Source organism: Leptinotarsa decemlineata, unplaced genomic scaffold, assembly GCF_025532065.1.
Source record: "Leptinotarsa decemlineata unplaced genomic scaffold, Ldec_3_MD MMD2_tig00001064_RagTag_RagTag, whole genome shotgun sequence".
In the NCBI taxonomy this organism is placed as follows: Eukaryota; Metazoa; Arthropoda; class Insecta; order Coleoptera; family Chrysomelidae; genus Leptinotarsa; species Leptinotarsa decemlineata.
This window is the reverse complement of record NW_027412558.1, coordinates 6,855,893-6,877,375: the sequence shown is the minus strand read 5'-3', so window position 1 is coordinate 6,877,375 and position 21,483 is coordinate 6,855,893. Positions and strand designations below refer to the sequence as shown.

The following is a 21,483-nucleotide window of genomic DNA, read 5'->3' as shown; positions in this document are numbered from 1 at the left end:
ACAAAAATAGTTGTGATAATAGTTTGTTTCAGATTTCATCAAGAAGAAAAATACGGTGAGAAAGTTGGACTACTTGGAAAATATTCATTCCAGATAAATATATTTTGTTGGTTAGTATATATTCCAGAATCATTCTGAATTTTTATAGTAATTAACTTCACGATAGTCCAAATTGTTACTTTTCACGTAATTTGAACTATTCTTCTATTCATCAAACAGAAAAAACAACAGTACTCAACATATGAAAACAATGTATTTTTTTCAAATACTCAATAGTCAATAATGAGAGCTCTCTTCTCAAAAAAAATATTTAATTCTTTCTCAAATTTGCCTAGGGATATTGTTTTTTTATATTTTGTGGTAACAGATAATGAATAATAATACCTTGGTTCAATGTTTGTTTGAAGGTGGCCACATTGGCTTTCCAGGCAGGGACTTCAGTCCCCTGGCCGTTCCCCTATATCCGCCACCTGGGGACGAGTCCGATATGTAGGCCAACCCATGTGTCTAAAATCAATATTGAAAATAGTATATATCGAATCTATTCAATACTCACCTGTTCCTTTTTTTCAAGTATCTACAATTTCATTCTTCCGATTCAGAAATTCAACATTATAAATAGTTCAAAAAATGAAATTCCTAATTTTTTTCAGGGTTTGGTGATTTTCCTCGTTATTGCTTGTATGACGACATTACTCATTTCAGGATTTTGGGTACCACATGTAACTGCTTTATTGTGGTTGACGTCGACTGTGGTCAGTCTCCTCATTTACATTTTTTTACTGGAAAACTTAGTCACGATTGTTTATAATTTCATCCTTAGGAGAACAAAAAGAGTAAGTAATAATAAATATAATACAACTGAAGGTAGGAAATGATCTTTGAAACTCAAATGTCTCAAATCGACTTTTATCTTCTTAAGAGTAAGAAATGGGTATCTCCAATATTCAATATTCCCATATATATATATATATATATATATATATATATATATATATATATATATATATATATATATATATATATATATATATATATATATGGACATTCTCAAACTAATACAATGAAAGTTTCTTGTATTAGTTTGAGAATGTCCATATAGGACGAAACTGCAGTAACGTTAACAATTAAAAGTGGTAAAAAACGCGTAGTAACGGCTACATCCATCAATTTAATGATAAATAATTAACCACCATTTTGAAATGAAATTCACTTCCTGTCAGTCTCATAAAGCTAATTACCGTTCCAAAAGGTTCAACGTTAGGACTGGTTCGATAAATATGGTGTTTACTTTACTTTACCTAATTCATTTCAATACCTCAAGTAACGTCATCACATTTGTAGCATGTCAATAAAACGAATGGATGAATAATGTATCCTATAATTCGAAAGAAGTTAAATTTTGGGAGAGGTTAATTTTTTGGAAAGAAAGGTTTTTGGCTTTCTACTTCTCCATCTTGATACAAAAAAATGTGTCATACGGCGAAACATCAGATGTCTACCAGTGAGAATGACAGTGTTCCATGAGTAAGTGAAATTTTATCTGTTTCATTTACTATACTCGTATTGTGTAGGAATCCTGTGGATGATATCTGATTCAATTCCGTAAGCGATGTTTGGAAAACATACTGAATAAAGAAAATTGTTTTTTGTATAATTCAGTGTTCATATGAAAGTATTTGTTGCGAAAGTATTTGTCTTTCGTGTTTATATGAATTAGCTCTTTCAAGATGGTTTTTTCTTCCTGTTTGTATCTGAAAGTTTCTTGTTCGCATGCTCTACACATCTTTGTATAGAGATGCTCTTTTAAATTGATTGCTTTCTGTCTTTCCTAGACTTTTTTGTATCAAAATGAAAAAGTAGAAAGCCATTACCTTTCAATCAAGCGTATATCTTTTCTGGATGGATATAATCTAGCAGCTTCAGGGTATGCTTAGGGAGCGGGCTCCATATATGTGAACAATACTCCAAAAGTCTGATCTGAGCTTTATAAAGCATCAAAAGTTGCTGAGATGTGTAAAGTTTTCTCTTTTGAGAAGTAACCTTTGCAATTCCAGCGATATGATTGTGCAAAACATTTTGGTGTCCATTTTAACCCCTAACAAACGTATCGATGCGGAAAGCGGAATTGTCTGTACCGACATCGTTATATACGGTTCGGAGACATTTATCTTTTTGGAGAAAACCGATGCCGTGGCATTGAATTGAACCTGGTTACTTCCACCCATTTGAAATCACCTCTAGATCCTCTTTGAGATATGCAACCTCCTGCTGCCAGTGGAAATGTGTATCCACAGTCCTGGAATCCAAATGGAATGACGAGACAAGTGTGCTGTCGTCAGCAGAGCACTGATTCTTGGTTTCTTGCTGTTTGTCGTTAATATACAGTAAAAAATATGGATCCCTGAGAACACCAATGTTGATGTTGAAAGTTGATTTATTTTTCCTAAAACCTTATTGTTGAGAAAGCGTTAATAGGTTATAGCATTCTACAAAACTGATTACCACATTTTACATGCAGCGTTCAAACACTACTTCTGAAATACAAATCATGAAATTATGAAACGACAACAAAAATTAATTGGCGCTCCAGGGCGACTTCATTGATTCCAGTGGTGAATTTTTCAGCTGCAGGAAAACCCGGAAAAATCTGCAGCACCACATCATCTGAATATCTTGATCTGCCAATGTCCTCTCTCTCATGAAACATAATATAGGGTGTCTCCAGAGGCTTCAATAAATTCCATAGATCACCAGAACACTTAGTGACATGACTATCTTCAAACTTAAATCAGTCCGTTTTGTCTTTAGCCAAGGCGTAGTAATGACCAGATTCAACGCCAGAACCACAATGAATAATGACTGCATGAAGATTATAACAGTGGTCTGCTAGATTGAAATGTTCATCAATTTTTAACCTTCGCAACAGTTTGGTGCTTCCGTCAGAGGCTGAGTCATGTTTGAAGATCACCAGTGTTATTATTAGATTGACTGGTGCCTCAGATATACTTGTTTTCTTATAACAGTCATTTTGGCGCATGTTTGGTAATACAGTAGGTCATCACCTGTTGAAAGTTCCATTTTCCGAAGATTTAATAGTTAGCTTTGCACGGACTGGTTATTAGTCATATTAGGAAACGCTAGTTGAAGGTCCAGAAATTTACATACCTTTTCGCTACCTCTTGAACATTTACTACAGAGTAAACAAGTGAGGATTTTTCCAGCAGAAGATAAACAAACACAAGACGAAATAAACTGTACGGAATCATTCAGTCCAGAGCGGTCAGAAGTATTGATTCTGCTATTGTTTTGCTCACGAAGAGTATTCAACAAGAACCCCAAGAATTCAGAACCATTCTCTTGTTGTCTTAACGAGTATCTAGTGGACTTTAAAGACTCCAGGAAATCGGTTGGAGGAAAAGATGATACATTATTACGAAACTGCAACTGCATAAGCAGGTGTTTGAGCCATATCATCCAAGTTTAGCCAGCAAACCCTAATGTCACACACGGACAAAGTTCTTAGGAATATCAAGCGTAACAGCTCTTGACTCTCCATGTTTCTCGATTGCGTTATTCCAAATATAGGTGACATACGATAGAAGGTCGGCTGTTGATCTTTCCAATATGGTGGTTTACGGCTTGTTCCATTTTTTTTTTTGATATCACCGATAGAAATCGTGTTGAAGTGAACAATATCTATGCGACACCTCCACTACCTGTTATACTGAATACATGAATGTTCGTCGTATTCCATGAGAACTTTTGCTATAACTAATTATCGTTTTTGCCATTTTGCCATACTCAATGTTGAGTTTAATAGAAGGGGTTCCAGGAAAGCACCTATGTGTATTCCAGATAGGTTGGAGAGTTATGAATCGTAATGAGAGTTGAATTATACGTAGAAAAAAGACACTTGCAACATTACTATAAATTCAATAATACCTGGATTTGTTGATTGTAAAGTTTCGCAGGCGGAAATAACTGTGTGAAAGCAATTTTCCTGGTTTTTTTGAACGTGGTCTACAGGTAGTAGACCACGTTCCTGGAGAGAGAAAAAGCTGTCCTTTCCTATGTTTGAAATGATACCTGATACCTGATTGGCAGAATCTATCAGACAAAATGTAAGGTCGGCTAAGGACCCCAGAGAACCTTTAGCAATACCCGGAGTATACCGGATTCCTTGTTGCTGCGGGTTGGTCTACATTGGAACCAGGAGAAGAAATTTTCGACTTGGACCAACCGACAAATCAGCTGCAGTCGAACAAGCTTTCAACAAAGATAGCACTCACATTATCCCATTCAATGATACAGTAATACACGATAAAACTCAAAATTACTATCAAAGAGTATATAGAGCGGCGAATGAAATTCAAAAACATAGGGATAATATCAATAGAAAAGTAGAGGCAATGAACAATAATGAAATCTGGCTGCCTGTCCTCAAAAGTACACAGAAAAAGCCAGGGATCCAAATAAGATGCCTGCATCGTACATTCTTGTAACGGTCTCCGTACAATACCATGGAAAAAGCTCCCGTTCCCCCCAGCCAGATTCCTGGGGTTGTTGAAAGACCCTACGGAGCAGATCCAGAACATCCTAGAAAAATATCCATTGGCTATCAGATAGCGGAAAATTCACGCCCTGGAACAGCCTGACGACTCCCCGTGGGTTGAGCTACCTATCGGGCGGGTCCCCAGGTGGCGGATTGGGGAACGGCCAGGAAACGAGAGGCCAATGTGGCCTTACGGACGGGGTCGCCGGAATCCTGGTCAGTGGCAGAAATAAGTAAGATGAGGGGAAGTAAAACCCCCCAAAAGCCTTTGCAAAACATGCCACCGTGGATCAGCCTACCCAAGCTTACGTGTAAGGAATCGTGCCGACAGCTGAATGGCCGCAGGGTGATATGCGGTCACGAACAATTCCCCTTGGGGAACTTGTCAAAACCTCATTGTGATCAGCCTACCTCTGGTAATGCGGGGCTCTGCCAGAGGTGACCAACTCTTTCCTTGCTACTTGTAGGCACACACATGAATGAAACAACAGAAACGACAAAAACAAAAACCAATCCCGAGGCTGAACACAAGTGTTCACCCCAGTCTGAGGCGGTGGCTGGAGATGAACAGAAATGTCCACACCAACCTACCGCTTAGAATGAGGCTGGACATAGCAGATCAACTTCAACAGCAAGGGCACTTCTTGCGGTGAGCGCCAAGAGCTCCGCCTTGAATAAAGGCAAGGAACCGGCAGCCCCTGCAGGAAAGCCCTCACCTGTGCACCTCCACGGAGGGAACCCCAAGAAGGTTGAAGAAGCTGTGCAATGACAAAAATATCGCTGCACCTTCCAAAACCTTCGCAGATGCCACCCTGAGACACCTCAAGGTTGCCAAAGAGAGTATGTGTTCGGCGAGTCTTGGCCTACACCTGTCAATATAAAGGAGATGTCTCCTAGTGACCTGTTCACCTTCCTGGAAAAGACAGGATGGACGATGACCTAGGAGGCGACTCCTCGGGAGAATGTATAATGGGTCACATGTGGCCTAAGTACGTGAGTCTACACTCACCCTCCCTACTCTACAGATACCAGATACCCTGAAGAGTCAACCTGAACACTCAATCACACCACCTTTGGCTCTACAGAAACCGACATTCCTCAAACAACGACCACCGTCATAGATCAGGACATCCGAACAAACAAAGTAAAAACTAACACTAACATTGATAAGCAAATAACTGTAACCTTGAAGAGACATAGGCCTATAACAGGGCTCCACCATAAATATACATTGTAAATTACTAACACTGACCCAAAAATTGAAGAATCACTTGATCAGCAGTCAGGATGTCTACCTCAGTACAGCACTAAACGTCAGGCATAAAAACCTGCACACCACTACCAGAAAACGGAAATTTCATTTCACACATCTGGATTGCTTTTACTAAATTCTCTTGTTTTCAGTTGGTTCACATTTCACGTCGAATAAAACTGATAATGGCTTCTATAGAAGCTCAAAGGGCATATATTTATAGAAAATTCAGCGAAAACTCGTTAAGATCCTACTACAGACACGTATACAAACCACTAGATCCTGCCCGAATCAAAGTATGCTTTCTGACTGCATTCTTATAGGTCTTACTTTGATAACTTTGAAAAAATTTCAGGAACAGAAACATTGGGCTCATATCAAGGAAAGCACCTTCGAAATTGTGGAAGATCTCATCATGATAACTATATACGTTATGCTGTTATACACGGTAATTTTGAAGGATAAAGATCCGATGACCTTTTTGAGCAATCGAGAAGCGCATGATCTGATTATTGGAATACATTCCAGGACGATACCGAAAGGACATGCACTTTTTGATCGAAAAGAGTGAGTAATGCCAACAGTTCTTCATATCCTGAGCAATCAAGATTACGGTAAATGAGGTAGTTGTTGAGTTTTGTTTTGTTTTCAGAATTCAGGAATATATCACAAATACATTGGTTTTCTCCATGCAATCTCCTCAGTGGTACGGCAAATACGTAATCAAAGATCCCGGTATGACCATTGATAACAACAATAAGTATATTGGCATAGCTCGTCTTCGGCAACTCAGATCAACTAATGTCAGGTATCATTGTTGAATTTATCTATTCGTTAAATAATGGAGAAGTAACTTGATCCTAGAGCAAATTCACATATTTTTACACGCTTTATATTAGCTTCACCTGTATGTATATATGTGTGTTTGTTTGTTTGTTACTATCAAGCTCGGGATCTGTATTTGACAGAATTATCAACATTATTGCTTGATCTATTCGCGGGCAGATGGCGCTGTAGGTAACCTCCTTGATATAAGTCGAACTCACTTCACATGTATTTCTTCATTTGAAAAAAGTATTTTTTTTATTAACACGCGCGCCTGCTGCCTTGTTTGTAACCCTCCTTTGCGCGCCTGCTGCTTTGGGCATCAGCTTCAATCAGCTGATCAACTGATATGAATTTTCATATTTCAGTTGTATGGTAGTTTCACCGATGGAGTTTGTAACTCAAAAATGCATTCACGAGTTTTCAGAAGGCCCTGAGTACGAAGATTTCAGCGAAACGTGGGGGCATGACGAAAATTCTGATGAGTTTTCAAGAATGGACCAGGTGTGGAACTACAATGCTTATACAGTAACTGGCAGCTTCAGTTATGTTGGTAAGAATACGATATTCGACTATAACTACAAGGAATTGTATATACCGAAAATTCTAGTTAAAATAATTGTACAATCAAATATGTGAAAATTACAAAATTTTTAGGATTATACATAGATCATACTTTGTCATGGACTACACATATTCAAAATCAGAGGAAGATAATATCTCTATTCTAAAAATGATATATGAGTAAAAATTCTAACAATCATTCATTACTGTTTTATTCATTTCAAATAAAAATAAAAACAACATTGAAAATTAATTGGCGCTCCGGGGCGACTTCATTGATTCCAGTGGCGCATTTGCTTTTCCAGCTGCAGGAAAACCCGAAAAAACCTGCAGCACCACATCGTCTGAAGATCTTGATCTGCCAATGTTCTCTCTCTCATAAAATAAAATAAAATTCCAATATTTAGTTTCTCTTTGGGGCACTGTCACAAAATCCACTTTGGAAACATCGAAAATATTACAAAATAAAGCGATAAAATGTATATATAACTTGCCGTGCAACTAAATTATTCAAACCCAAAAATTTACTGGACATTGACACATTGTTTGAATCATGTAATGACAAGGGTGACATTATCATTGAAAATATTTCTATTTCATAAATGCGTGATAATTTCAAATTGAGAATATTACTGAGATTTATCTATGTCTAATAAATAATTATAAATTATACTCAGATTTTCAATGTCTGTTTTTTTGTTCATATTATTAGGATTTTTCTTGATGACCATTTCGTGAAAAAGTCTTTTGCACCTACTTTTTTCTGAATCTAAAACTTTTGTCCTGTTTCAATAAAATGTTGAGCTAGTGCATATGAATTTTTTGTTTAATCTTATATCACTTTTGTGGGAAGTTATTCTGCTTACTAATGTTCTGGAAGTTGTTCCAGTATAATTTAAATCACAATTATTACATGGTATATTATATATAACGTTTGATTTTTTCAAATCAGGTGTAGAGTCTTGTAACTGTGTTTTAATATTTCCAATAACTTTAATATTTTTTAGGAATTTTTATATTCTTCTCATTGTAAAAAACTTTAATGATTTTGGAAGATAATTTTCCAATATTAGGAAAAGAAAAATATTTCATTCTGTCTTCTATCTGACTACAAGCATTATCATTTGTACTTTCTGTCTTACTGAGAGCAGTAAAAATAATTTTATTGAGTAATTTTTCTGGAAAAGAATTCTCCATTAGAATATTTTTCAATCACAGTAATTTTTTTTGTTTCAGTGAGGGATGAACTAGTTTTTCGATTCTCTTTTCTAGACAGAGAATTCGATTCATTTTCATCGAATTTTTATAAAAAGAATCATAATTAATATTTCTCCCTGGAACCATATTGTTCCCTTATCCACAAACTGCTTACAGTTTACTAAAAAGCTTCCAAACCAATTGAAAATTAAATACCTTCATTTGAAGTTCATATATACATTATTGATATTTCTATTCATACTAACAATTTGTGTATAAAATGTCACACAATCGAGACAAGACTTCAAGTAGGAGTAAATTGAACAATTCATTCCAGAATATACAGCATCTCCGATAGAAAAAAAAATACATCAACTCTCTCCAGAGTTTTACAAATTACTTTTACAGTCTCCCAATTACGGTACATAGTGGAAAATTGTTTTTAATTTTCTCATGCCTTTCGGCTTTTCATGTGGAGATTCTTCAGTATCATTTATCAAACTTCATCTGTCAGATTTTTCATTGTTCATTCACAATGAAAAGGAACGCAGTACAACTCAGATTTTTTCTTCCCTCGAAATTTCAAGTAGTTTCAGATCGTTTTTATATGCCACATATTTTTATTGCCCAACAATGTTCTTGAAATAAGTCCATTGCAGTCTGTTATTATTATTAACAATATAATTCTTTGTTTCAGGAAAATTCGCTACTTATCCCGGTGGCGGCTACGTTGCAACTTTAGGCCGAACTATGAAGAATTCCCTGACCAACCTTAACTATATTTTTCGCAACAAATGGATCGACAGATTCACTAGATGTCTTTTCATAGAATTCCTCTTGTACAATTCCAATAGTAATCTTTTCCAGTCGATTGTGATTAAATTTGAAATAAGCACCAGTGGATTCATCAGAACGAAATTCAATGTAAGACTATTGTGCTTTTTCAGAAAAAAAAACACTCTCTGATGTATGAATTTGGGACACTTTGTTTGATACTCTATGTGAGGTGTAGAATCAAAATGAAACTATTCTCAAATGAAAAGTGAATAATATTTGGAGAGACATCACCATAATCCGTCACTGTCCTATTCAAATTGAACCAATGAAATCAAATATTCGAATATGATTGCGACTAAATTTTAAACTTAGCATGAATGTTCCTACAGAAATTCATAAAGCACTAAAAATGTTAGGTTTCATTGTTAGATCTACAAAATTATCTCTCACTTCAATAAAAAAAAATTATTTTTATTTTTTCTTGACATTAAAAATAAAATAAATACAACAATAAAAATTAATTGGCGCTCCGAGGCGACTACATTGATTCCAGTGGCGCATTTGCTTTTTCAGCTGCAGGAAAACCCGGAAAAACCTGCAGCACCACATCATCTGAAGATCTTGATCCAACAATGTCCTCTCTCTCATAAAACAAAATGTAGGGTGTCTCCAGAGGCTCCAATAAATTCAATGCATCGCCAGAACACTTCGTGACACGACTATCGTCAAACTTAAACCAGTCCGTTTCTTCTTTGACCAAGGCGTAATAATGACCACGTTCAACGCCAGAACCATAGTGAACAATGACTGCATGAATATTATAACAGTGGTCTGCTAGGTTGAAATGTTCATCTATTTCGAACCTTCCAAAGAGTGTTTTGCTTCCGTTAGAGGTTGAGTCTTGTTTGAAGATCATCAGTGTTATTATTAGATTGACTGGTGCCTCAGCTATACTTGTTTCCTTATAACAGTCAGTTAGTTTGGTGCATGTTTGACAATACAGTTAATCATCACCTGTTAAAAATTCCATTTTCAGATGATTTAACAATAAGCTTTGCACGGACTGGTAATTAGTCGTAGGAAAAGCTAGATGAAGTTCCAGAAATTCACATAAGTTTTCAGTACTTCTTGAACATTTACCACAAAGTAAACAAGTGAGGATTTTTCCAGCAAAAGATTTACAAACACAAGACGAGATGGGTTGTACGGAATCATTCAGTCCAGAGCGGCTGGGAGTATTGATTTTGCTATTGTTTTGCTCACGAAGAGTATTCAACAAGAACCCCAAGAATTTGGAACAATCCTCTTGTTGTCCTAACGAGTATCTAGTGGACTTCAAAGACTCCAGGAAATCGGTTGGAGGGAAAGATGATACCTTCTTACGAAACTGCAGCTGCATGAACAGTTGTTTGAGTTTGATGAATAAGCAGGAAACATTCTCGTTCTCGTTCATCATTAAAACTTCGTTCTTGAAATTGAAAAATTATATATTGATCAATTGTCAGATCAAAAATCGAATACAATTCCACAATTTGGAGCCCTTCATATCATGTGGATATTGATATGCTTGAAAGTGTTCAAAATAAGTTTTTAAGGTACTCTGCATATAAACTGGGATATAATATTGGTGAATATGACTATAAAATTATATTGGACATTCTTAACTTGAATACTCTGGCTCATAGAAGATTAAAATCAGATATTACACTAATTCATAAAATAATCAATGGTATCATCAATTCCCCGGAACTTGTCTTACTTATAATTTTAAATGTGAATCCAAGGAGAACAAGAAATTCAGAAATCTTCAAAGTACCCTTTTGTCGCACCAACTATGGCCGGAATGAATCTGTAGGTAGAATTTTGAGACTTGTATATACATTCAATGTAGATTTAGAATTTTTTAATTCTTTGGAAATATTCAAAAAGACTGTCAAACGATTGTGATTCATTAACTTATTTTTACGATTTTTTAAATTTTATTTCATATATTTTTTTCTCAAACCTAGCTCAGATTACTGTTGAATACATATGTGTGAACTTGTTAATTAATTTGTAAAAAATAGGCATTGCCGTAAATAAATAAATAAATAAATTAGGCAAATTCGCAACCAATCATATTCAACAGAAAAATGGAAAATTTCTCAAAATTGGAGACAGGCTAGGAAAGGAGACTAAATTCAACTGAATCGGACTTGATTATGAAAATTACAGAAAAAGTCAAATTTTCAATTTTGGGTTGAAATTTTCGCGAGATCGCTCGGACTAAGTATTGCACAACGTGCGGTCTAAAATATAGGGGTGTCTCCATCTTTAATGTGTCACACTGTATATTCAAACGTCGTTCCGTCACTAATTTCAAACAAATGTTGTTTCTCATAATTCAGGTGATAAAATCGAATTGATTCATGGTGCTAGTTGTTCTCATGGTATTAATAAATTGAAACGTTTCCGTTGGAAAATTAAAATTCATTGGTATTACTCTCGATAATTTCGAATCCAAAACCTTGTGTCTCAATTTCATATATCGCAGAGTTTCTCCACAAAGATATTTTTCAGGTGAATTCTGCACGTCTGCTGTTTGTCAAAGAAAAAACCGGATTGTTATTAACAATTCTATTATTCTGCTTCGTTCTCATGATAATCATTTTATCAGTAAAGCTAGTTCTCAAATTAGTACGAAAGAAGAAGAAAATCGTATTCAAAGATCTGTGGCACATAGTGGATATAATCATAATAATGATCAGCATGGCGTGCCTGTTTCTGTATATGGAAAGAACTTTATTGGTGAAACGTTTCCTCGAAAGAATAGAGAAGGCCAAGCATAACGAGTTTGTCAACTACTTCCACCTCTTCTTTGCAGAAACTGCTCTCACTTCCCTAGCAGCTGTTCTAGTGTTCATAGCCACCTTGAGGCTGTGGAAGCTGTTGAAGTTCTTACTGATCATAAAGATCGCCGAGAAAACTCTAACATCATCCCTGGGACCTATTGCTTCTATATTTCTTTACCACATGCTAACCATTTTCATTTTCACCCTCGTTGGTATGGTATTTTTCGGGGATCAGTCTAACGATTTCAAAGACCTACTGGATTCCGCAGTTACTCTCCTTCTCATGTCGTTGTCTTTCCATCAAGATTTCGATTTCTCATCGCTGAAAACTCCCTTGCACCAATCTTACTACAGCTTCTACATGCTAATTTCGTTATTTTTCCTCACGTTGTATGTAGCTATTATCACGATTTCTTATGCAGAGGCGCAAGTATTTTATTCTAAAGGACAAGGATATGACGTTTTTGATTATTTGAAGGAACAGTACCAGTACTATAAAGAGGTTGCTGAGGTCAAGCTGAGGAACTCGAGAATTCGTGGGGGTGAAGAGGATGGTTCTGAGGTTCGGAAATGGGTGTTCCCAAAAGCTGACGTTCACAGATATGCAAATTGTCTGACGCTGCCTAAAAATAAAACCAACGCCATGGTATACGTCACCCTTGCAATCCTGAGAAGCATGAAGAGGAACCAAAAGCTGACTGCAGATGATGAGAAGTTAATCAAATTGATGATTGTACATTTATTTAGGGAAGATTCAGAGGAGAACGATTTCTTTTTCATAAGCCATGCCAAGCCTGGGAAAGCAACACTAGTGGATGATTTGGTGTTTCTGAAGATGGAAAAAGTGTTAACGGTTCTCTTCTCCAACAGAGGTAAACATAAGGAGCAACTTTATGAGAAACTACTGGAGAACACTGAAAACAAATTAGAAAAAATGTCATATAATTTATCAGTTTTAATGAATTCACTTGATAGGATTGATTTTAGAGTTGAGGATTAAAGTAGTTTGGTTGCAAACGATGTTGTGTTATTTCTTTTATTTATTCTCAAATTGATGTCTGGAGCAATACTGAAATGAAGGAAATATGCATTTAAAATTTATGAAAATACTCACTCTGTGATCTGTAATACGAGTGGTTTTCCCTAAAATGTGAATGTGTTTCCTCAGCATTGTACATTATTTAACCTATTTTTGAATATCATAAACTTTTGTTCAGCTCAGTACAAACTTGCAAACAGAACTGATACATTTTAGCTTCTTATGGGAGTTTTTAATTCATATATACCTTATAGAAAGTATTCAAGTACAAATAAAAACAACAATAAAAATGAATTGGCGCTCCGGGGCATCTCCATTGATTCCAGTGGCGCATTTGCTTTTTCAGCTGCAGGAAAACCCGCAAAAAACCTGCAGCCTGAAAATCTTGATTTGCCAATGTCCTCTCTCTCATAAAACGAAATGTAGGGTGTCTCCAGAGGCTCCAATAGATTCAATACATCGCCAGAACACTTCGTGATACGACTATCGTCAAACTCAAACCAGTCCGTTTCGTCGTTGACCAAGGCGTAATAATGACCAAATTCAACACCAGAACTGCAGTAAACAATGACTGCATGGATATTATAATAGTGGTCTGCTAGATTGAAATGTTCATTTATTTCGAACCTTCGAAAAAGTTTCTTGCTTCCGTCAGAGGTTGAGTCTTGTTTGAAGATCATCAGTGTTATCATTAGATTGACTGGTGCCTCAACTATACTTGTTTCCTTATAACATTCAGTTAGTTTGGCGCATGTTTGGCAATACAGTCGATCATAACCTGTTAAAAATTCCATTTTCAGATGATTTAACTACAACCTTTGCACGGACTGGTTATTAGTCATATTAGGAAACGCTGGATGAAGTTCCAGAAATTCACATCATAAGTTTTCGCTACCTCTTGAATATTTACTACAAAGTAAACAAGCGAGGATTTTTCCAGCAAAAGATTTACAAACACAAGACGAGATGGACTGTACGGAACCATTCAATCCAGAGCGGTCAGGAGTATTGATTTTGCTATTGTTTTGCTCACGAAGAGTATTCAACAGGAACCCCAAGAATTCGGAACAATCCTGTTGTTGTCCTAACGAGTATCTAGTGGACTTCAAAGACTACAAGAAATTGGTTGGAGTGGAAGATGATACATTCTTACGAAACTGAAGCTGCATGAACAGGTGTTTTAGTTTGATGAATAAGTAGGAAACATTTCCGTTCTCGTTCATCATTCAACAACACTTGTAAAATGCTATTCATGTAGCAAGTGTTTCCTAAATTATTTATCCAATCCCATTCTCTTCGCTAGATTTTCAGGACAACTCTCTACTGATTCGTAAGGGAGAACATGTTTCACAGAATCTCCATAAGAACCATTTCTCAAGCTGCGATCGATCCTTCCAAGTGAAGAAGGGTTTCGTAGAGGGATCGATTCGGCTCTTGCTTCATGAAGCTCTTCCACTCAAAGGGAACCAGAACTACGAGGACTGCAACTCATATTTGGGGCACATGAATGACTGCACTGAAAAAGAAGAAGGTGGTTCAATCACTTGTGAATTAATCTCAATGAGAGACTGATGAATATCCACATATCTCGGCTTGTTTCGAAGATATTTCAGTTCCGTACTGAAATTAGGGCAATGCATGATCTCATCAAAATTATTTGAAGGAGAAATAGTTCCAAAGACCGAAGCAGCATTGCCACGTTGAATAGCAATACTAATTATTTCTATCAAAAAAGAGGTAGAACGGTGAATGCGTATTTCTCAATATGTGAATCCTATTCACACATTTCGTCACCAAACAAATTGCAATTCTAAATTTTTTCATAATCAGTGTAGTAACTATTCATTGAACAAATTGTCTCAATGTTATATAGTTCATTTTTCTGTGAATGAAAACATCAACAATCGTTTTCATTATTGATGCCAAACTAATGTTTCTATTCATAATGACTCACATACTACTTTTTATTCGTAGTGGTAAGATCCATTTCATCAAGAAATTCTCTTTGACCATTTCAATCGGGCCTCTGACCAGTTATTTCAAAATTTTCTCGAAATGATTATAAATTTAAGTTATGAATACACAAGAAGTTATGCAGATGATCAGAAGTTCAAAATTTGACGAGGCTGAAGGAATGGATGGTATCTCAAATATTGAATTCATTTCATCGTTTCACATGATATTATACTGAAAAACTGTTAACAACTATACTCAATGTTATGTGATTCATAGACAACAATAAGTTTTCCCATACAGCAATTCAAGTAGTTCCTTGAGAAATGGATCTAAGACCTTTTTTATTTACTATTCATATTGACAACTCCCCAGATCCTAAATTGAAAGGTTATGTAATCAGTTTGGCTCACGATACGTCTATATTGATCCCAGAGCAGCATTATTTCCCTGATTGTATACCGCTACTATAGAGAAGGTACACGTTGCTTGCTTGATTGATTATGGCTCTGCTATCTGCGCAACTTGCCAGTCTTCAGAAACTCGTTCGCTCTTTCTATAGCATTCAGGACGAAGGAATATTTTGAATGCACCGAACTTTTTCAAATGCACGTGCACTCTATCAATCGTACCAGGGCAAACATTCACACAATGCAAGGAAGGAAACGTATACAAAATGGACAGCGTTAGTCTAAGATGTTGTTAAAGGCAATGAAGAGGATGTTATTTCAATTCCAGAAGTGCAGAATACAACATTATGTTGATATTGAAGAAGTTACAGTGAAGATAGTATTATTGGCACTCATCAATCCACACTGTTGAAAGTAACTCACTAATAATCGTTTCCCCAAAAATATTTGATGATTAAGTGATGAAAACCATATAAAAGCTGTAACACTTTTTAAAATAATGTTTTTTTTCACCACTGTTATTGTTCATTCAATGTCTGAACTTGCACTACTTTTCAAATAAGAATTATTACATTGTATTCAATTTTTGAAATGCATTAAGATGTTTGAATAAATCATTTCTGTAAGTGAGTTCTGCCTGAAATGTTGATTCTCGATTCTTTACTGAAACATACTCAGTACAAATAAACAATATTATCTGATACTTACTTCATTTTCATATCAGTTACTTGATAATTAATATAAAATATAACTGTAGGATATACAAATATCACAAATTTTCAGATAGTTTTTAAAACCTATTTCTTCATCTGACTCCTTACTAATCATCCTGGTTTTTTCGAAATAAATATCAATAAGAATAAATGATCGGTGTCAAAAATGTTACCTGTAATCACTTTGTCTCCTTGACCCTCAAGTTATAAATACATACTTCTCACCATTTCTTGAAATTAGTAGAGTTTCATATACGTTTGGGTTTTGCATAATGAATATGCTGATGTAATGACAGAGCATGCAAGAAATGGTGCAGAATAAATAACGGTGTTGATTAAATATGTTCTATGTAATCCACAAAAAACCGCAATAGAATAAAAGATTTGAGATGCCTCGTTTCGATTCAGTCAAGAAACTTGAAAGAGACATCATACATTGGGGTACGTAATTCAAAATTGATGATAAAACTGAAGAATGTGTTTTCACTAACATTCACGAAAGTCCATGTAATTCAGTTTTTTCTGACTATTCCTATGAAATTATCAAACAGGAAAATAAAGGATTTGATTTGATGAAAGCAGTTGCTAATAACGAAAGAAATGTTTATTCCCTACTTTTTGGCACCTCGTTCAATAAATTCGATGCTACTGTTTTAGAGTAACAGCCGAATTTGAAAAGGCAATTCAAAATCAGAAAAAATTATTGAAACATGTAACAAAAGTGTTTATAATGAAAAAAAATGTTCCTAGGACCACACTACAACCTGAAATTGTGAAGTTAAAAGGTAAATTCAGTTTAATTTATGTTTTATTCAGTGTATTGAGTGGTTTTCAAAACAAAAAAAGAGTCTACTGCGCCCTTGTGTAATTCTTTCTTTTAATTCGCCTATTTTACTTTTTTAAATGACCAATTTTCAAGAATATTCCCAAAAAAAGTTGAAAATCGTGAGATCTGGTAACCATCAATCTGGATGGTTATTACTGGAGTCGTGTCGAGGTTTTTTAACACCTCGACACGTGTTTCGATCACCAAGTGATCATCTTCAAGAGGAAGATTAAACTAGAAACTAACGCGAAGCTAACGCTATTTATGCTATACAGGTAAACCCCACAGGTGTACCACCCATACAGGTTTACCACTCTAAATTGATTTTACAATTTTGCCTTATCATTTATTTGACAATATATGTTTAACTGTATATCAAACAGAAAAAAAAATTGTTTCATATACAGTTAAACATATATTGTAAAATAATAGATGAGGCAAAATTGTAAAATTAATTTAGGGTGGTATACCTGTATGGGTGGTACACCTGTAGGGTTTACCTGTGAAGCATAAATAGCGTTAGCTTCGCGTTAGTTTCTAGTTCAATCTTCCTCTTGAAGATGATCACTTGGTGATCGAAACACGTGTCGAGGTGTTAAAAATAACGATTTGGTGTAGGGAAAAAACTCCAGTAATAGTTATTACCACACCAAAGGTTCCAAACAGTGGTTAATGAATCTGGATGGTGATTATCTAGCCCTTTATTAACTGATGACAATTTTCAACCATCAATATATATTTTTCCACAGAATTTTTTTAATGATATTTGGATATGCCTTTTTCTAAAAACATGAAAATGTTGCTTGTTAGCATTATCATACAAATAAATATAACGCTCATTACAAATGACTGTGTAGTATCGTGTATTTTTTGAAGATCTAGAGCTCTTGCGAGACAATGTTGATGTGACTGCTTGAAGTGGGGACATATTAGACATTAGATGCTTCAAAAGTTTTGTCCGTATCTATGAGTTCACTTCAAACTGTCAGAGAGAAATGGTTTTTGGTTTTGTTGGCATATGCTTCATGATTGATATAAGGGGATACTGGTATACGTTCATGCATATTCAGAGTTGGCTTAGTTCACAAATTAATTTTAAATTATCGAAATTAGGTTAGTTTAGGTTAGATCCAAAGTTAGGTTAGGTCCGCAACCTTCAAGGGTTTATTGTGGCTCACACCTATTCACACTCGACCAAATAAACCCAGCTTCTTAACGAAGCCGATTAGTTTGTATGGTGAGTTGTCTTTTAGGTCAGATGGTGAGAGTATGGCTCTGCCAAACACTAAAAACCTGATTTGGTCCCCAGCAGAGCAGGCACAAAGTATATGCTCTGCATTTGTTTCATCATTAATGAGGTAGTCGGATAGTCAAGGTGCAAGATTCCCTCCCTGATACCCGCGACAAACTTCCCGTATGTGGGTTTTTGCACGTCAGCTTTTTCTTTTTCGCCTCTGGTTTTGATGAATTATCACTTGAGCGCAAACGTTTGCTAACCTGCTCATGGGGGGTTTGTCCCTCCGCCTGAGATATATTCTGCGTACGCCGCTCAAGAATTTGGACAAGGCGGTTTCATAAAGTACCCCGCTCTTGAGGAGACGATTCAGTCGTTTCCTGGCTGCACCACCAAACCTTTTTCTAAGTTCAGTTATTGGATCAGGAGTTGGACAGTTGAGAAGCTCTCGCTTCTGATCTAAATTTACAGGGAGGTCAGTTGGAGCCGTAAGCTGGACATCCATCTCCTCTCTAGACTCAGCGTTAGAAAGAATTTTCAGTTTACTCTGTTCCTAAAAGTCCCATGAGTAGCTAGGAACAGAGCTCCGTGACAAGGTGATGCTACGACGAGAGAGTATCTCGAAGATTCCGTAGAGACAGCTGATAGGCTCAGTGTCATTCATTCTCTCGGCACGGATACACACACCTTAGGATTGAGCCATCGTTGGGATGCCATTCAGTTAGGGACTAACAGAACCACAAGTGATTATGTCATTCCCGTATAAAGCGGGGCTACGTTGAAGCAGGCATTCGATAGCCTGTTTGCTCAACCCCCACATCCCAAACCAATACACTCGCCAAAAACAGCATGCACCAAGATTCAGGCAGTGGAAGATGAACAAGGACAGACAACCCACCATTATTATCGAAGTTAGTATCCTGTGTTTTTGATTAGAATGTCCGAGTTCATAGCGGGGGTCATTCTTGAGGGATCCGGTTGTGTTAGGCCGGGGGAAGAGACTTCGGGGTGTTCCAGGCTGTGCGATGTCCTCTATCTGATCGCTATTGGGTACTCGTCTAGGATGTCCTGGATTTGCTTCGTCAGGTCTTCCACGGCTCCCAGGAGTCTGGCTGGGGGAACGGAGCTTCTTCCTTGGTATACTTCAAACTGTAATACTCCAGTGAATACCTATTCAATTCAATTGATATAAGCGGCATTTGAATCTGTATACTTTTGCCAATGTAACACAAGTCAAACAATTCCATCAGCATAAACATTGTGTACTCAGGATTTGATGAAGACGACGAAGGCTATTCCTGCCCGGTCCTGATTGGCGAAGGTTCTACCGGTGAGAAAGTTATTGTAATGCTTGGAAAGATGGTATTCGGTTGGCGAGAGGTCTACAGAGTATACGGAACGGAACGCTCAATATGTTTCATTTTCAAACAGGATCGGACCTCTTCTGTTGACCACTGCCGGCTGCTGCTGACACGATTTTCGGTACATTTTGTCAATTTCCTCACAATAGGTTAGGTTAGGTCCGCAAAGGTTTATTATGGCTCACACCTTTTCACACTCGACCAAATAAACCCAGCTTCTTAACGAAGCCGATTAGGTTGTTTGGTGAGTGGCCAGATAGTAAGAGTACGGCTCTGCCGAACTCTAAAAACCTGCACAAAGTATATGCTCTGCTGTTTCATCGTTGATGGGGTAGTCGGATAGTCAAGGTTCAAGATTCCCACCTTGATAACCGCGACAACCTTCCCATATGGGGGTTTTTGCACGTCAGCTGACGATGTCTTAGATTCAACCGTGCAGGGATTTTTCTCCTCTGGTTTTGATGAATCATGACTTGAACGCAAATGTTTGCTAACCTGCTCATGGGTGGGGTGTTCCTCCACCTGAAACAGATTATGCGTACCCGCTCAAGAATTTGGTGCAAGGCGGTTTTATAAGGTATCCCGCTCTTGAGGAGATGACTCAGTGATTTCCTAGCTGCACCACCAAACTTCTTTTTTAGGTTCAGTTATTGGATCAAGAGTTGGGGAGTTGAAAAGCTCTCGCTCCTGAACTAAATTTATAGGGAAGCCAGTTGGAGTCGTAAACTCGACATCCATCTCCTCTGTAGACTCGCTCCTGAACTGAATTCACAGGGAGGTCACTTGGAGTTGTAAACACGACATCCATCTCCTCTATAGACTCAGAAAGAATTTTCAAGTCTACTCCTCATTAAAGTCCCACGAGTAGCTAGGGAATGAAGGTCAATCACGGCAGAGCCCCGCATTACCGTGACAAAGCGGTGCTACGACGAGAGGGCGCCCGGTATCTGATAGGCTCAGTGTCATTCATCTTCGGCATGGATACACACACCTTAATTAAGCCTCGTTCGGATGCCATTCAGTAGGGAAATCCAGTGGGGCTACGTGGAAGCAAGCATCCGATGGCCGGTTTGCTCAACCCCCAAGCCAATGCACTCACCAAAAACAGCATGCACAGTGGTTCAGGCAGTGAAAGATGCACAAGGACAGCCAACCCGTTCTCACAATAAGATTCTGCTGTGATGATTTGGCTGGGTTGCAAAAAGTTATAGTGAATCACATCAGCCGCTGACCGCCATACAGTAACCATGGTTGTTTTTTCATGAGTTTCAGTCGTAGGGAAGTACCTGGTTGGCTCATGGGTGTCCAACCACTGTCTAGAACGTCTCCTGCTATCGTAGAGGTTCCACTATTCATCACACGTGACAATCCAATCGTTGAACTCTTTAGGCTCCCACTTTTCGAGCTTTTTGATCGTTCCAATATGTTTCAAACCACCAAAAACCGCATGAGAGCTGACTTTCAGTTCTTCCTCCATCCCATTTTTCGTTTGTGATGGGTCAGTCTCCACCAGGATCCTCAAATCTTCGTACTGGATCACTGTAGGTTGACCACTTCGAGGCTCATATTCGAGGCTAACATCTCCGGAACGAAATTTTGCACACCAACGTCGAACAGTGCGTTCATTAACACTATCATTTTCAACAGCGCCTGGGTGTTTCAAACACCCAGGTAGTAGTCAAAATATGCTCCTCTTAATTGACTAGTTTTGGTTTGTATTGGTACCAGAAAAATAGTCTCGAAAGTCTCCGTTTATTTGTAGTATCGTGCACAGCACATCTCGACAGATACTTCACATAATTCACGTTTGCCTTGCCCTTTTTTCCACCCTCGTAGGTACCTACTTAACGTTCCACCAAAATCCATCAACTTTATTAGGGCAATATAATAGATCACTCACAATTGCAATCTGAATCCGTGATCGAGGGAAATAAATACTGCTCTTT

At 37.1% G+C, this 21,483-nt stretch overlaps 1 protein-coding gene across 14 annotated transcripts in view; it reads left to right on the top strand.

Moving 5' to 3' along the window:
* Positions 1-13,018, top strand: part of LOC111518254 (polycystin-1-like protein 2) — a 60,524-nt gene extending 47,506 nt beyond the window's left edge. For 13 of the 14 annotated variants that reach the window (XM_074175588.1, XM_074175583.1, XM_074175589.1 and 10 more), the window contains 8 exons: positions 33-111; positions 654-836; positions 5,960-6,103; positions 6,163-6,374; positions 6,460-6,615; positions 7,001-7,185; positions 9,091-9,317; positions 11,730-13,018. In XM_074175588.1, coding sequence (XP_074031689.1) covers positions 33-111; positions 654-836; positions 5,960-6,103; positions 6,163-6,374; positions 6,460-6,615; positions 7,001-7,185; positions 9,091-9,317; positions 11,730-13,001 — 2,458 coding nt within the window. In that variant the 3' untranslated portion in view covers positions 13,002-13,018. The remainder of the gene's footprint in view (positions 1-32; positions 112-653; positions 837-5,959; positions 6,104-6,162; positions 6,375-6,459; positions 6,616-7,000; positions 7,186-9,090; positions 9,318-11,729) is intronic. The other variant, XM_074175586.1, reaches the window with a different exon arrangement.
* Positions 13,019-21,483: the final 8,465 nt, after the last annotated feature.